General features: G+C 38.8%; 1 protein-coding gene across 2 annotated transcripts in view; it reads right to left on the bottom strand.

The window, feature by feature from the left end:
• Positions 1 to 126: 126 nt before the first annotated feature.
• The window catches only part of cmip (c-Maf inducing protein), a 34,162-nt gene continuing 16,450 nt past the window's right edge, over positions 127 to 17,838 (bottom strand). Inside the window, exons 5-21 of one of the 2 annotated variants that reach the window (XM_051871205.1) lie at positions 17,484 to 17,525; positions 17,142 to 17,204; positions 16,418 to 16,498; positions 16,221 to 16,324; positions 15,743 to 15,847; positions 14,378 to 14,749; positions 12,726 to 12,791; positions 11,493 to 11,519; positions 10,492 to 10,540; positions 10,259 to 10,366; positions 10,040 to 10,156; positions 7,896 to 8,036; positions 7,576 to 7,623; positions 7,305 to 7,451; positions 5,634 to 5,739; positions 4,745 to 4,815; positions 127 to 2,964 (exon numbers count right to left, since the gene is read on the bottom strand). In XM_051871205.1, the coding sequence (XP_051727165.1) occupies positions 2,911 to 2,964; positions 4,745 to 4,815; positions 5,634 to 5,739; positions 7,305 to 7,451; positions 7,576 to 7,623; positions 7,896 to 8,036; positions 10,040 to 10,156; positions 10,259 to 10,366; positions 10,492 to 10,540; positions 11,493 to 11,519; positions 12,726 to 12,791; positions 14,378 to 14,749; positions 15,743 to 15,847; positions 16,221 to 16,324; positions 16,418 to 16,498; positions 17,142 to 17,204; positions 17,484 to 17,525 (1,701 nt within the window). In that variant the 3' untranslated portion in view covers positions 127 to 2,910. The remainder of the gene's footprint in view (positions 2,965 to 4,744; positions 4,816 to 5,633; positions 5,740 to 7,304; positions 7,452 to 7,575; positions 7,624 to 7,895; positions 8,037 to 10,039; positions 10,157 to 10,258; positions 10,367 to 10,491; positions 10,541 to 11,492; positions 11,520 to 12,725; positions 12,792 to 14,377; positions 14,750 to 15,742; positions 15,848 to 16,220; positions 16,325 to 16,417; positions 16,499 to 17,141; positions 17,205 to 17,483; positions 17,526 to 17,838) is intronic. The other variant, XM_051871206.1, reaches the window with a different exon arrangement.

Below are 17,838 nucleotides of genomic sequence, written 5' to 3'. Positions count from 1 at the left end.
TGTACATCATTACATCTCAAAAAAGCATTAAAAGAGTACATATAAAATATGAAAAGCCCCATTTTAACAAATGGCTAAACTATTGAATGTACTAGAAATGCATTAATAAAAAAAAGCTTTGAAAGCTTTCTATTTGAAACATATTCACAGACAGTTTATTTTGATTGAAACTGGTTCACATATTAGGCTTATTTTCCTGTTGAAGGTTGTGTGTTTTCATTACAACAGCCACAGAGCAGCAGCAGCAGCAACCCAGCTGTAGATAGAAGCAGAAAAACACAGAAGAAAGAAATAAGGGCAGCAGTTCTATCTGCAAAAACTCCAGGAGTCATGGGTAATGTAGTTCATTCTGTATGTACACGCCTGTGCTTCAGGGGCCGTGGGGACCCCACCCACATCAGATTAAGACTCAGTCTCAATTCAACATAGCAAAAAGCGCTTTTCAAAGAAAAAAAAAAAAAAAAGCTGAAATTAATGAGACATTATATGTTGATAAGGAGACATTGGAAACACAAATAGCACAGTGAGCTCCACAGGATATTACAAATTAATCAGGAAACAGTTGACTGAAGTATAAACTGGATTTCCACCCCAATAGATGAGCCATTGTTTCGAAGAGATGGCTTTTTTTCTTTTTAAATAATTTTTTAACAAAATGAAGGCTGGGGGAAACCCAGCCCCCTTTAATCCTTCCCCGCACAGAGAAAAATGGTCCACTGTTAGGACTGAAGACCATTACAAAGTGTCAGTCACATTACCACGGCTTGAGTTTCAACAGTGTACAGAATGGCACAGTTTCTATCCACTCACGAACGCACCTTAATAACACACATTCCCAATATAATCCATCCGTTTGCTCCATGCACGAAAACTCTGTCCATCTTTCACTTTTAGAAACAAGTATTGATCCATATGGTAAGTGGTTGAAGGGGGCTAGTGCTTTTACCCTTTATATTTAAATCTGTATGATCAAAATGCAACATGCAAAAAGAGAATTAAACAAACAGAAAAGATACAAAACAGGCAACAAAAATGGATTAAACTTATACAGTCAAAAAACAAACAAACAAAAAAAGACCTGAACACAAAGACAGTGCACTTGGTCTGGGGGCGGGAAAGAGAACAAAATTGGGTGACCGTATGCACGCATCTCAAAAAGTGAAGGCAACAAAGAGTCTCCCAAAAACATGAGAGAAAGAGAAATTGGAAATTATATACACTCATATGTACATTATACAGTATGCAACTATGCAAGATGGCAGGTGCCCAGTTATGGCACCCAGTACTGAACGCCCCCCATCTGGACGGCATCTACATCTGTGTGAAATCGAATGCACACACACAAGCTGGACCTACAAAAAACTGCTACTTTCAAGACCGGCCACATGGACGGGGCAGCGACTCTATCTAAATATAGTTTAAAGTGGGAGTGGAGACAGATACACCTTTGTAAACATAAGAAAAACTCGATTTAAGATAAGACGTCAAATTGATTGTTTTATTTCTGACCGTCTTAATGAGATATTTTTTTTCTACAAGATCTGTCTCATTTCTCTACAAGTCAAGATATTGACTGTAACATTACAGTGGTCATAAACTATACGTTCAGAGAGACGATAAAAAAAAAAGCGAGAAAATGAAATATAAAAAGGTTAAACTGCATAACATCGCACAAATCTTGGCTCGATTTGATATAAATATGAGGAACATGGTCAACCGTTGTGGCAGGACACTCTCGGTGGACTCCTATCGACCAATAGAGGCAATGTTTACAGAGAATAATAAAGCCTATTAATCCATTTAAAAGTCCATAATGTATCTATGTACAACTTAGCTGACTTTCCTCAGAGTTGCTAGGTGACGCAATCTTTTACAGAAAATGTTTTAGGCACCATCTTGGTTCAGTATGTTTGACAAAAGTACTTAATAAAAGAAAAAGGACCAGAAATGTGTGGGGGGGCTCATAAATACAAAGTAGTCCCAGACTACTTCCTGGACGACGTTCTTTTAAATATGGGTGTGAAATTAAAATTACACTGTACAATGTGGCTAAAAAAGAAGAGAGAAGAAAAAGGAAATGACAAACGAAAACGTCTTTTTCTTTTTTTCTTTTTTTTTTCTTTTTTCTTGAGCGAAGCCCCTGAAATGTTTGCATTAAAAATGGGGATACGTCGATTTTCTTTACAAACACACATATATATGAAAGCAGTGTATGGAAAAATATGCTTATTCAAGTTGATAAAAAATGATTTTCAGAGCGATAGAGATATAGAGATGAACATGTCAAGAAGTGAACATTGTTAACAGACACATTTTACACAAGAAATCTCTGTGAGGATGCAAAAATGACAGACTCTGAACCGAGAGGACCAAGCACACATGTAACAAGAACAAAAAAAAAAAAAAAAACAATGTGGAAAATGGCTTTCCACACAGGAGGTGATATCAAAACTGTACTGGAATGTGGCTCTGAATATTCAGGCCTTCACCAGACGCTGGTACCACAGGGGAATTGGCTCCAGGTGGTTCAAGGAGAAAGGGAGAAATCAACTGTGTTTTCTATGGGGACAAAAAAGGGACGCCAGTTACAGGTTAAAACGAGGGACAAGGTTCCTCTGAGGGGGTTTCAGACAAAGGCGAGAAAAAGTCCCCAGGTGATGTCATTAGAAAGGTTCCTGTGCTGTCTGATGATGTCATGGGACATATTCTTGCATTTTGATGCCGCTGCAAAGAGCGTCCTTGTATTCGGATGAGACACTAGACGATTCTTAAACGTTTATGATATTTTCAGAAGGTCCTTGTCGTTTGAACGATGGTTCCTATAAATACAGTCCTCGTTTCTTGATTATGTTGTGTTCGGATGATGTGTCAGCGATTTCCTCTGTCTATAAATCTCCTCGAGCATTGTGTTCACCACGCCTCTGTGTAGCGAACATCCACTTCCTTTAGATTGGGTAGTTTGGCCTGTGGGTAGGACCGGAGAGAGAGGTTTAGAAACTGAGATGCTTAATGCGACATGTTCCTGGTTCAACATTCCTAATGGCCCATCATTCACAGATTTTAGGGTCAAGGGTACGATTGATTGATCTATTGTTGAACCAGGAACATGTCCTACTTGTGTAAATCACATTGTGCACACAGGCAATAAAATCTGCATGATAAGATTTAAAGGTGAATGTGTAATTTCTGCACCATTAGTCACCAAATGGAATTGGGAAAGTAGAGACTGTTAAGACTTGTTTTCTCAACACTCCCCCATTTGCTATTGGCCAAACAAACGGATAACAACGGCCCCAAACTCACACCAAGTCGAAGTTGCCATTTTGTGCCGGTTGTAATGCTCAGACTGATGCAACAGACTGATGTTTTGAAAGCACCAGAGAATCACAGTATTTTTTATTTTTTAGGAGGAAATAAACCTATGAACACTACTGATTAAAAGTTTAGGGTCGGTAAGATCTTCTAACATATTTAAAAGAGGACTCTTATGCTCACTAAGGCTGCATTTATTTGATCAAAAACAGTAAATAATTTTGTGAAAAATTATTACATTTAAAATGAATTTTGTATTTTAATATAGTTTAAAATGTAATTTATTCCTGTGATGGCAAAGCTGAATTTTCAGCATCATTACTTCAGTGTCACATGATCCTTCACAAATCATTCTAATATACTGATTTGCTGCTCAAGAAACATTTCTTTCTCTTTTGAAAAGTTTTTTTATGAATAGAAAGTTCAAAAGAACAGCATTAACTTGAAATATAATTTGGAACAATTAAAAAGGTTCTTGATGATCTCAAATCATTTAAATGATAGTGTACTTTTAGTAGCTACTGTATATTAAAGGCACAATATGTAAGATTTTTTGGATGAAAATATCCAAAAACCTCTAGAACAATGTTATATATTTTGTTGACTTTTGTACTTACATTATCCCAAATGTTTCCAAGAATGTTTAAATACAGAGAAATAAGCAATTTTCAATAATCAATGACATCATACCCGCGTTACCCTCAATTTCTGGCTTTATTTTGTAGAAACCATGGAAACACCAAAGACGCTTTAATATATTATGTGATTTACTAGACAGGTTAGAAACTGTTTTGATACATTCATCGACAAAACTAATCATGTTATATAGCTTAACACATTAAGTCTTATTTTTTAAATCTCGTTTTCTTGATTTACCACAAGTACCATGTTTTACCATGCCTAATATCGATCTAGCTTACTGCGGTGTGCAACAAGTGTCTCATAGTAGCCGCCGAGGGAACGCACTGAGTAGCATTATAACAACAGCACTGTGTTACCCCACATACGCTTGACTGGAAGAAGCGAAAGCGGTCGTCTGTGGCATAATAAAAGCTCCACTGCTCTCACGCCGTGTGTCGCGCTCATTTCTCATTAGCAATCGCTCAATCTGCCTCGTTCAGCTCCAATGGCTTTCAGCCACACCCTGCTCCATGCTACAGTAATGTTAATAAATCTTTAAAAAATTAGCTCATCCATGAATATGATTTCTGCCCAAGTCCCGTCGGATTCTTTTCCACCGGCTGTAGACGTGAAGACAACACTACATCTTTGTTTTGAATAAGCGACCTCTAGCGACGAAAAATGACATATTGTGCCTTTAAACTGGGATAGGAGCTTTAACATCAAAAAAAATTTACACACTTCACCTTTAAATTCAAGTTTCAATTCGTGCACACAGTCTGAGGGTCTGCTGGTGTCATCATTCTCTTACCTTCAGGTCCTCATAGGTGTCCGCTGTGAGTTTAGTACTGTTCATATTCAGGCTGCACAGGCTTTTCATAGCTGCAAGGATAAGTTGCAATAAGTTAGTTGTCCTACATGTGCCACAAATGTGTCAGGAGTCAGGACATACACTAAAGGCTCTTTACAATCAAAATAAATAACTTTTTTTTTTTTTTTTTGTTAACCTCATTTGTTAAAAGGATAGTTCAGAAAAAAAAAAAAAGTAAATTCTGTCATCATTTACTCAGCTGCTTAGACCCATACAACAAGAGTAGATGATGGCTAAGCTCCAAAAACAGCATCATAAAAGTTTGGATGAAGTGTAAGAACCTGACTGAAATTTGAAAGCTGATGATCTTCACCTACTAAATCTCATTTGTACTTGTGTTCAATAAATAAATTATGGCAATGCACATCTGACATCACTGATGGCAAAACCCACTGGTTTGTGTGCGTGTTACGTGACGTGCTATTGTGACGTGGCAAGATTAAAAACACGACAGCAAATGACATTTGAGATCTACGGCAGAGACGAAAATTATCTGCGAACAATGATTGTGGTTTCAGAAGACTTGGATTATAGTGCATGAGTCACATTTTATGATACTTTGGAGCTTGAAGGTATAAATCACCATCCACTTTTGTATCTGTAAATAAAACAGAAGCTTGGACATTGCGTTCTTTTGTGTTCCACAGAAGAAATAAGTCATACTGGTCTGGAATGACATGAGGGTGAGTAAATCATGACAGAATTTTCATTTTTGGATGATTTTGGACTCCTTAACAGTGACTTTTGGACTCTTAAATTCAGCAGCAGCTGTTTTTAACAGTTCAGAATGAAGGAAGCTGGATATAAGATGTGTGTAATGCACTCTTACAGCTGAGGGAGAGCAGGCCAGCGTCTGTGACTGGAGTCTCACACAAGTTCAAAACCTGCAGACAGGCCAGATGCTCTGATAGCAGACGGAGCCCTGCATCTCCAAACTGAAAAAGAGAAAACACAAACCAAGTCAATAAAAATAAAGATTAAGAAAGTAAAAATAAATAAATAAATAAATAAATAATTCAGCAAGGATGCAGTAAACGGAACAAAGGTGACAGTATTATATAATACCTATAATTTGAAACATTATAATAACAGTCGGGTCGGATTTACCTCATATTGTGACATATAATATAATGCATCACATCCATACATCAACTTACAGGTTATAAAGTTTACTGTAGCTATGTTGTAGCTCAGTGTTTTCTATAATTTGGCCAAAATCTCATGTTATTAAAGACAAAGTGCCCCTCACAGGCTAGAATTCAGAGACATCCCATATTTAAGACATCTCAATTCAGAGGCTGCATCATTCGAAGGCCACAGTCGAAGGCCGATTGCGTCACAGTCACAGCCAACAGTCCCAATTCGAAGGCTCCTTCAAATGCGGCCTCGAAATGCGTCCTTTGTTTCCCGGGCAAAGAAGGATACAACAGATGGATCCTTAGCGGCTTAGCCTAACCCAGAATTCATTGCGTACCTGAGACGACAGGATTTTTTTTTGAGAGAAATTGCCGGATTACACTTTTAAATGTTAAGTATTGGGTTCCAACTTACTCAAAAATCTAATGATACAAATGTAAAAATAATAATATTAATAAAAAAAACTTCAATGCGTTCTTGTATCTTACTAAGATGTGATCTGATATGGTTTAGACTTTTTATATACAGCAGTGCTCTTCAAGTAGTTTCATTCGAGGGCCGGATTATCAAATCAAAAAGTTGAGGTGGGCCGGGGGGGTGATCAATGATATTATAATATGATATGTTGTAATGACATTATATTATGATCTGTTATATTGGCCTATAAAAAAAACGCCTAAACACAGGTACAAACTACACCTTAACAAAGACATGAATTATATATTCCCCTACCCACCTAATAAATATTGCAATATAATTGGCTATAACCTAGTTATAGCCTATAACATATTTAGACAGTTTGTGAACCCGGTTTTGTTTTCAGACTGTTGAATATAACTTTCAAAAAAGTCAAGTACTTCCGCTTGTCAACAGCAGCTGTCACAGTTGCTAGGCAACAAGAACAATCTTCTGTAGGCTAGACTGTCCTATTTAACAATGCTCGGTCCAACCTTCGCATCCTTCGGAAGGCGTGACCTTTAAATGATGCAGCCTTCTGAATTGGGACACAGCTTATGACTCTGCAACACATGCTAGATCAGTGGTTCTCAATCTTTTTTGGTCACCCCACCCTTTAAACTTTTAAATTTATGTGCCTAGAATATATATTATATACACACACATATATTATACACACACACACACACATATACACATATATATATATATTAGTTTTTACTGTTTTTCAAACAAATAAACGTAGCCTTGGTAAGCATAAGAGACTTCTGAACTGTATTTATAAAGCACTGGGATGGTCTAAACTCGCATAGCTGCTTATTCAAGGGCACATTTGCTAGACTGTTACAAAATAGTGGAGATTCTCTGAAGCTATGGGACTGTGGAATGAGCAGAAGTAAACCGAGACCTGGGTGGACCACAGGTTGAGCTGTTTGAGGGATGGCAGTTTGATGAGCTGTTCGGCACAGGCACTGGTGACGTTGGTAAACGCCAAGCTGAGGTTCTCCAGATTGCCAAAGGAACCAGAGCTCAGCAGACGAGCCAAGTCAGCATCCTAGAGTAAAAAATATGAGGGGAAAAAGCCTTGAGGAAGGATTTTTGGTACTGTGTTTCACTAAGAAAACAACAGCATGGATGCAAGCACATACACGCATTGTAATTTACACAAACACACTCACCGTAGATTTAGAGGGCAGAGTGAGTCGAGTAGGGCCTCCTTTTCTTTGCTAAACAGAGAGAAAGATGTTATTAGTTCTGTAGTTTTCATTCCAAACAACAGGTGGCGCTTAAGAGCCAGCTCTGTATTCGTAAGAAGTCTGTAAATGGGTCACTTCTGTCTTTCTGTGTTAATGGGAGCACTGCGTTATACCAACAGTCAGAGCTCGGCCTGTGACGGCAGCAATGACTGCGCAATGACCGGCCAACTGTGTTATCGAAATCTGCACGTGGCAGTGAAAATATCTTAGTGTTGATTTGTTAAATTGGTTAGTGCACTCACCAGTTCTTTAAGTTCCCTCTGCCTGTCGCACAGCTGCTCATACATGCGCAGGCCGACCTGGGTGCTCTCCAGGGTGGAGATGATTTGTAGCTGAGTGTCCTTGTTCTCTATGATGTTATACTCCAGCATCAAACACAGGATCTGCACAGCAGAAACACAGGGATGAACGTTTTGTCCTATATGCAGGTTTCTATGGAGTTTCTTGAACTCTTCACGCATAATTTAGTGAGCTGCCTTGCTGTCTACTTAGGCAGTATCCACACAGAAATGGAAACTCACGGGTAACTGATTTTATCCTTTTCAGGGGCAACAACCCTTAACACCACTTGACTAAAGGCCCCGATATACTCATGGCAAAATTATTTTTTGTTCTTCGTTTGGGGGTAAAACTAAGTTTAAAATGTGACCAGCGATATACTGTTATCGAACATCTGACATATGCCTCATTTCATCAGAAGCACAACTTCATTTTCTACTATAAAGCGGTTATCCAGTGTGTTCATGTTTTCACCTGTGGAGGTCGTACCTCAACGGACTCAAACAGACTAAATGAGTCCCGCGTGAAAGAAGGCGGAGCCTTATCGTCACGGACCAATGGTAGTACGAAGGTGTTTTGCAGCTGGAGAACTTTTCCTGAGAGTTCGCTTTGGCAAGCCGTTTCAAACTCACAAAACAAACTTCGTTTTGGCCTGATTTTGTTCGAAATGATGTCACATCAGTTTGTTTGAAGTATATCGGGGCCTTGAAGGTTCTTTCATATTAGCAAAACTTCAGAGAAATTTTGCAGGCAAAAAAAGTCATTTGTCTATTGTCAGTATTGTAGCAATGTATGAATCACCGCTCACACAGAAGTCACAACAACGAATTTGTGCAAACTACAAAAATCTACAAATCTATCGCAAAAAATCTCACACGAAATTTGACATGTGAATACCCAAATGCTAAACTAACAAGTGGATAGTCTAATAAACACAAAAACATAGCGCATACAAATATCAGATGAAATAGTAAAATATTTGCTGTTTATTCTGGTCTAGAACCGCCAACTTAAGAGTTTAAGTGATCAACTACCATTTATTTTGTTTTTTCAAGTTGTTTAGGGGCAAGTTTAACTAAAATGTATCATACTATGACAATAGATGGCTGTGGGGAAAAAAAAAACATCTTGTTTACTAAGTCTAGTTGTTATTTCTTCCTCAGAAGCATTCATTAGTACCTTGTAAACACAACTTTGTTTCTCAGGAAGTTGCATAATGCTTGCCCATCAGATAAAAACTGCTAATTTTCAGTCTGCTCTAGCCATTTGTGTGTGAAATATTCATCAGGTGGTCAGTAAAAAGACTGTGGGCGATCTTTGGTCATGCCCTTTAAAGCTGAGACTAGCAAATCCATGGTTGTGTCTGAAATCACCCACATACCCTTAAATAGAGCACTATTTGAAGGGACAGCCTGAGTGGTGTCCGAAACCATAGTGGAGGTTATCGAGTGCACTCTTTTAACAAGTGTACAACTGATGTACACTCAACAGCTAGAGAATGCCCACAATGCGCTGTGAGGGTCATGCTGAATGAATTCCCGCATCTCGTCAGAAGATGGCGCCTGCAGTTGAATCATCCATCCATCCATCCATCCATCCATCCATCCATCCATCCATCCATCCATCCATTCATCCATCCATTCATCCATCCATTTTCCAAACCGCTGGTCCAATGTGGGTACAGCGTAATCATACAGGTATACATTTTTAATTGATTATTAAATTGTTTAATTAAGATTTATACATGCTAGTTTCATGACAGAGTTCAAGATAAATCTTTTCATTACTGCTGGAGCTGCCAAGTTTAAAATAATTATTAAACAGCAAGCACAAACTATGCAAAAGTGGCAGCCCTTCAAGCACACTCTAAGTGTTTGAATTCACTCACTCGTTTTCATTCACTCCTTCAAGTGGACTATATTAGCGGAGTAATGTAGGAAATAGTGAATGAGGGTATCGGGGGCGATTTCAAACATAGCTTAGGTCTCAGAAGCTAGCAGTCTACCGTTTTGAAAAGCCTTTGGGCTGAACCGTCAATTATGCCAAATGCTACTTAGGTGGTTAGCTTGCTACATTTCATCTCAAAGCAACAGTCAGTCATTTGTACCTCCACCATGGTCTGGTTCCCCCGCAGGGCCAGGAGCATGCAGGGTCCCAGTTTATTTTCAGCCAGCGACAGTAGAAATTTCTTCGTCTTATAGCAGGAGCCCATGAGGATGTGGACCTGAGAGGACAAACGACATCAGACCATAAAAGCAGATATAGTGGCAGGACAAAAGACTAAACTAAATGAGACATTTCGTATTTCATACAAACAGTTTCATACCATGCTAGCAAACAACTCCCCGTCATCGTCGCAAGCTACGCCTCCTGGACTGTACAGCTGGAACCACCCGTCTTTTCCAGAGCGCACGCTGAGCAAACAGGAGTGGACCTGTGAGAGACACACATATGCATATACAAACCATTACTAAGCCTATAGATGCAATATTAAGTAAGCATTTGACTGAAACTAAACTAAACAACACCCTTTCTGCAAACAACAGTTTCCTGTCTCACCTCTTGTCTGGGATCTTCAGCAAACCTCTGAATGACATATTTCAGCTCTCTGTTATAAAAACAAAAACAGCAGATCTGTTAGATGACATAAAACATGTGGACTTAAAATATTTAGTTAAGTAATAATTCCCCCGTTATCATTTACTCAAGTTGTTCCAAACCTGTATAACATTTTCTAAACAATAAGTTGCTCTTTCCCAATGCAATTACAATGAAAAGACTGGAAGCTTCAAAAAGATGCAGAAGCACCATAAATGTTAAATAAAAAATGGGTTAATTTTAAAAAGAGCTAGTGAGAATGTCAAAATATTAACAAAGTGTGTTCCTCAAAAGCTATAGTATGGATTCAGAAGACTTGAGAATATGGCACACAATATGTATAGACCACTTTTGTGATACTTCTATGTTTTACTTTTATACTTTTAGCTTGACAACAACTCAACAACTTGTCCTCATTCGCTTTCATTTTAATAACATGACTGGCCAGGACACTTCTCCTTTCAACACTTCAAAACATCTTTCTTCATCCACAGAACAAAGAAAGTCATACTGGTTTGAAATGACATGAGACTGAGAAAATGATGACTGAATTGTTATTTTTGTATAAACTATCCCTTCAAGTATCATACTGACTCATAGCCTAACTTTCAGAACTTTGCTAAAACTCTTAAAGGGATAGTTCACTCAAAAAGGAAAATTCTGTTATCATTTACTCACCCTCATGATGTTCCAAAACTGTATGACTTTTTTTCTGTGGAACATTAAAGAAGATATTTTGAAGAACTTGTGTTCCACAGAAAAGTCATACAGGTTTGAAACTACATAAATGGCGAGTAAATGATGACAGAATTTTCATTCTTTCATTTTTATTTTTCACCCTTTGACATTTAACAACCGCAAGTCAAGTTGTTAGTCACTGACTTTTTATATCTTGACGCCTTATTTGAGCATCTCTCTAAACGGTTCTGTATACAGTAGAGGGTAAAACCGATGTCACTTACTTTGTAAATTTGGCATGTGCAAGGGCCCTGGAGAGGAGAGAGAGCAAACAGAGAAAAACATAGACTTGACTCAGGTACGCAAAAAAAGAGAGTGTCGTCATTCCACATAATTACACAAGTTGCTTTCTGAGTCTATATGTAGGCGTGCTTGCCTTGACATGCACGATGATACAATTTCAAGTCATCTAAAGTGTTGTGTATGCGTGTCTGGGAGGACTTCATCAAATGTTTTGCATGTGTGCTCTGGGATGCGCCTGGCTGTTGTTAACTTTTTCTAATGAAGGCTGGAAGCTCGGCGTGGCGTACGAGCGCAGGTGAGCCCCCCACCTGTGGCAACCGCAGGGCTCTGCAGAAGACCTGTAATGATGTGCTCTGTCCTGCAGGGCCAATTACAGGAGCCACAAAGGACCCGAAACGCCTCACCCAATACCCACAAGCCCACTGCAGAGCCCCGCTGCGGCTCGCCCACGTCAGTACTCTCCCCTGCATGCCGTTCCTCGAGAGACCAGCCCACCGCACGTACACAGAGAGCCCCTGGTATCGTTATGTAGCCTACAATGATGGCTTTTTTTTTTTATGTTTTTGAAGTCAAGGCTGCATTCATTTGATCAAAAATACAGTAAAAATAGTATTATATCTAAATTATATAACAGTATTATATTATATCATATTATTAAAAACAGTAATATTGTGAAATTGTTACAATTTAAAATAAATGTTTTCCATTTTAAAATATTTTAAAATGTATTTATTCCTGTGTTGGCAAAGCTGAATTTTCAGTAGCCATTACTCTAGTCTTCAGTGTCACATGACCTGTCAGAAATCATTCTGATATGCTAATTTGGTGCTCAAGAAGGATTTCTTATTATTATCAATGCTGAAAACAGTTGTGCTGCATTTTAAACAAAAACAAAATTCTTATTCAAAATTTGAATAAATTATTCACTAATCGAGCATTGAGTGCGCTGTGACATCCAGTGACTCAAACTACAACTTTTTTTTTTTCATCTTTTTGTGTCACGATGATGCAGAAATGAAACCTAAAACAATTATCTGTTCATCAGACTGGCTAAAACATGCAATTCTGATCCGATTCACGAATTCAATAGTGATTATTAATTCAATTTCAAATTCAAATTGTGTGGCCCTAGTTAAGAGTTAAAACAGACGTCAAGCAACCAGTTACAAAGAAAGCAACTGTGAGCAGAATGAGAAGGGAGTAAATGCCCTTACTCTTTCGGGAAGGGGATGGGTTGAAGCAGGCTGGCCAGTGCTGGTCTCCAGTCATCGTAGTCCGATCTGCAGAGAGAAAAGGCCAGAGGAGAAATTAGAGATTCAGAGGCAGGAAGAGCGAGAACTGGAGAAAATAAGAACCTTATGTAAGATTGGCCAGTGAAAGCTGAAACCACTTTGGCTCTGCTGTGATCTGCAACCGGATGGTTCACAATAAGATCAGATGGAGGTGGTAAAGGCTAAAAATGGATTCAGTTCAATGAATCTGTTATAAATATGCAGACAGGTTTAAGGTCACTCCTCAGTGTGATTACAGTTGAGTCTGCTTTTTTATATACCAAAATGATAATTTACACACAATGTGGGACAATTAGCAGTGTTAGAGAGTTACTAGCTAAAAGTAGCATTGCTACACTACATTATTCTGTTCAAGCAGCTCTGCTGTTTTTAAAACAGCGTAGGTTTTCCTGTAAGCTAATTATCCAGGCAAGCAGCAGTGTTGCACAACAAAGCGTCGTATCGCACTTAGTCTTTCTACTAAAATGCTCCTTTCTTTCTGTTGCTCAAATAGAGCAGGGATGTCCAATTAATTTTAGCAAATCAGGTGGTTCGGACAGTTTGTTGTAGCGAATCACTTTGATCTGGCAATTAATTTGACTCATCACCAGAATTCCCTGTATGTGGTTTTTCTTTTTGGTAGTGAAATAAAGATTTAGTTAAATTAAACTTGGTTACATTTGGAACACATATATTTACACTAAATAGACTAATAGGCCCCGATATACTTCAAGTGAATCCAAAGAACTAAATAGACGGTGCGACGTCATTTCGAATAAAATCTGGCGAAATTCGTTTGGAGTTTGTTTCGGGAGTTCGAAACAGCTTGCCAAAGCGAAATTCGTTTGGAGTTTGTTTCGGGAGTTCGAAACAGCTTGCAAAAGCGAACTTTTGGTAAAGACCTTCGAACTACAATTGGTTCGTGTCAATTACACAATAGCTAGTGTGCACAGAGGCTCCACCTTCTTTGATGTGGAAATGTTCTGTGGTTCATTATTCAATATATTGTATAAAGTGGTCTATAAATAAACATGACATGACTTGACTGGAATGTCGAATTGCAGAGTTTGTGCAAACATATCCACATCGCTATGATCAGGTGCTTTCTTAACTGCTGTTTTCTCACAGCTGTCATTTTTGTTGCTTGTTTATTTTGTTATTGAGAGGAAAGCGCGGAGCACATATTTACAGATTCATCTAAACAGGGCTCTCAGCGGTGTTGGCAGCATCGGGATGTTGAAACAGTATCCTGCTGAGCAAAGAAACGAAAAAGAACTTTGCTGTGAGCATATCTATCTATTATTACATAATCATTATCTAAAAGTGATCATGCCCCAAAAAGCTTCAATGTAGTCAGTTACTTGTTAGTTTTTTTTAAAATGGTAGTTTAACTTCATAAAATTACCAGTAGAAAGCACTTTAACAAGCAATTTAGCACTATTTATTTGAGGTCCTGTGATGATGCCAGCTTTTCCCTTTACAACGTTGGTAGGTCTGGCAGCCATTACTGCCTAGAGGAACATCTTAAAACTGGACGGAAACATGTATAATTCCAGCGGAATAATAAAACAAAGATCCAGTGACGGCATACTTACAGCATCTTGAGGATGAGGGCGAAACAGCCCAGCACTCTGTCGGCGTGGACAGGCAGCTGAATGGACAGGGCGTTGAGCGCGGGGCTGACCAGTAGACAGTCGATCAGGTTGGGCTCGCTGTCGCCCTCTGCAGGGGCCTTGCGCAGTGTGTTAGCGGTGTTGTTGTTGCGTTCCAGCTCCACTAGGATCTCGCTGGAATTGACGATGGAAGGTGGGGGTGAGAGGGGCAGGGCCGGGGGTGGAGACAGGGTGGTGGTCAGGGGTGGCGTGGGCGGCTCGGGCCGCAGCAGCCGCAGAGGCATGGGCGGTTTCCTCTCGCTTTGCTGCTGACAACCGTTTCGGATTTCCTTGAGACTGGGAGAGTTGTCCCGACTAACAGAAAAAGAAAGAAAAAGATAAGACATATGCCATTTTCCATGAATAAAAGACACTGTGGTATTCTGTTATTTATTTATTTTTTTAAATCATACATTTTTTTGGTTAGGGAAACTATTAGTTATATTATATAGACTACTGTTAAAAAGTTTGGGGTTTGTAAGATTCTTAAAATTTTCTGAAAGAAGGCTCTAATTCTACCTAGAAAACCTCTGGTTGACAGTCAACATTTTCACCCACTTTCACAGTCCATTTGTTGAAAAACGAAAAAGAAAAAACCCTGACTTTTTAATAAATTTGAATGTAATATTATTATTATAGAGTTTTAGGCCCTTTCCATGGAAATTGCCATATTTACATTCAGTCATACACAAAACACCAGCTGTTTGATTTGCTACACAGCCACAGTATTTGAAAGAACTTATTTGACTAACAAGTAACTATCGGACATCTGATTCTAGTAGGAGGATAAATGGAAAACAGGATGAAAACATGTAAATGTGTGCACCTTTAAAACATCCATGAACTGTTCAGTAGTTACTGAAATTTGTCGAAAGGCCATTGGAGAGTGAATGAGAGAAGAGAAAGCAACAAAAAAAAAAAAACGAGGCAGTGCAAGGAAGCCTGGGGAATGAGCCTTGACACGTCTCACTCTCTTGAGTAGTTGTGAATCATGGAAACTTTCGAAAATAGTTCCTCATTCCTCTCAGGTGGGTGCACTACGGCACAGAGGCTCAAAGTGATGACACAAACAGGACAGGTGAGACCAAAAATGTCACTACAGCCACGTCGTTGTTGTTTGTCACAAAAATTACAGACCAATAAAAGCAGTTGGAAATAAAAGCGTCAGTATTTTAAGATTATTTAAGAACCGGCACATACGATATGGTGCCGTGGAGGTGGAAAATATGATTCAGAGAAATGTTTTGAGCTCAGGTCTCAGGGGTACATCACATCTCATGGGTTGGAAAACCAGTGAATCGAACGCACCTGTTGATGAACTCTTCGTAGCAAGAGTAGATGGCAGCAAGGCACACCGCCACGAGATTGGGGAGAACCCGAGGATGAGGGCACTGTCCGGTGGGACCGTGCATGCTGTAATCAATACATGTAAGAAAAGGTCAGGTTAGGTCAAACGCACACAAAATGACAGCTAAAAGAAAACAAAGCTGTAACAGGAAGTAAGCGCAGGGCTTGGTCTTAAACAGACCATTAAAATGAAACAGTCTGATAGATAAAAGGATGCTACAGTTTGTGTACAGATGAAGGTCTGTTCTTTGTATGTAAGTGAGGTGGAGTCAGGATGAGGCAGCATTGTGTCCCAACCAGGCGCGATGCAAACGAGATTCCAAGCTTTTATCGCTTACCGCATTGCATCGGGTAAGGTCACAGCATTGTTTTCATTACTATAGTTTCGCTTACAGGAACAGTGATGTGTGTTTGTATAAGGAAAAAACACGTCACTCACCTGTGAATGAACTTCTTGACCACTTCCATGCCAGCGTTAAGTTCATTCAGAGCCAAAATATACTCCTGAGTAAAGAGACGGAGTCTGGGGCATTTCCCAAAGTCCTGGATCGAGAAGACAAGACCAGGAGAGTCAGTAAATGATGGTGCGGTGACGTGTGAATTCGAGAGCACATCTGCCATAGTGCGCACACCCACCATGTTGTGTTTGAGGATTCTCTGAACCACAGGAGTGAACACTTCAATCACCACCATCGACCGAGGACGCTCCCTACAGTGCTGCATAGAGGAACACAATAAAAAACGATCATGATTAATACATAGATTATTAATCATCAGAATCATTAATCCCTCTTATAAAAAAAAAGTACTTGGTAAATGTTGATATCAGATAAGTTTAAAAGTTTGGGGTTGGTACATGTTTTTGAAATGTTTTCTCTTATGCTCACCAAGGTGGCAATTATTTGATCAAGCATACAGTAGAACTGTAAAATTTACAATATTTACAATAACCGTTTTAAAATTATTTTAACAATGTAATGTATTAATGTGATAGCAAAGCTGAATTTTCAGCATCATTACTCCAGCCTTCAGTGTCACACAATCCTACAGAAATCATTTTAATATGCTAATTTGCTGCTCAAGAAACATTTCTTATTACTATCAATGTTGAAAACAGTTGTGCTGCTTCATATTTTTTTGGAAAGCATTATACTTTTTGAAAAAACATGATACTATTGAATTAAAATACTGTACAAATTAATGGTACTTCTGATATGACCATTTTATCATTTATATAAAATTTAATGAACAGAAGCCAAAATATTTTAAACAGTTAAAAAAAAAAAAGAAAGATTAAAAACAGTTTACAATACTGAACTCATCTGTTCCCCTGAAGAATAGCCAGAATCATCACATTTACCTTGCAGAAGAATTCACACAGGTCAGGAGGAGGGTGGTTATTCTCCAGCAGGGGTGCGATGGCCTACAGACAGATTCTAACCATTAGTCACCTTCCCCACAGACATGTAGAGTCTTGTTGCTTTTCATCCACATTTTCAGGAACTGCATAACCAGCACATCTGTGCATGCATGTCCTGCTTCTACTACATTTTCAAATTAATTTTATTCTGGAGCATGTTTCACTGAGCCTTAAGACACATTACGTAACCCTGCATTTGTTAGCAATGGAGTTTAACACACTCTTGTGTGAAGTCAACATGTGTCTTCATATTTTTCTTTGTAAAGAAGCAGCCCCACTCACCACAATGATGTTCTCATGGTCCTGAGCGCTGAGGTTAGTGTTCTGGGAAGGAAATGACATGAATGCACTGTTGAGAACTCATTGGCCAGCGACGCCACAGCTAAGTGACTCAAAAACCAGCAAACCTTGTTTTTAAAATGTTAATGGCCTTCTAGGGAAAGCCTGCGACTCAGGGATACAGCCTTTGACTAAGGGTCAGCAAGAAATCTGTTTTTAGAACTTTTAAAATATTTTTTAGAGTTCAAATGTTTGGTATAGGTAAGATTAAAAGACATATTTATCTGCAAATCAAAGTACAGATGCAACCAGTGTTTTCATTTCTACAAGATCTTTGTTCTGAAGCAGTTGTGTAGTG

Source organism: Ctenopharyngodon idella, chromosome 18 (assembly GCF_019924925.1).
Source record: "Ctenopharyngodon idella isolate HZGC_01 chromosome 18, HZGC01, whole genome shotgun sequence".
Lineage (NCBI taxonomy): Eukaryota > Metazoa > Chordata > Actinopteri > Cypriniformes > Xenocyprididae > Ctenopharyngodon > Ctenopharyngodon idella.
This window is presented reverse-complemented; position numbering and strand designations above follow the sequence as displayed.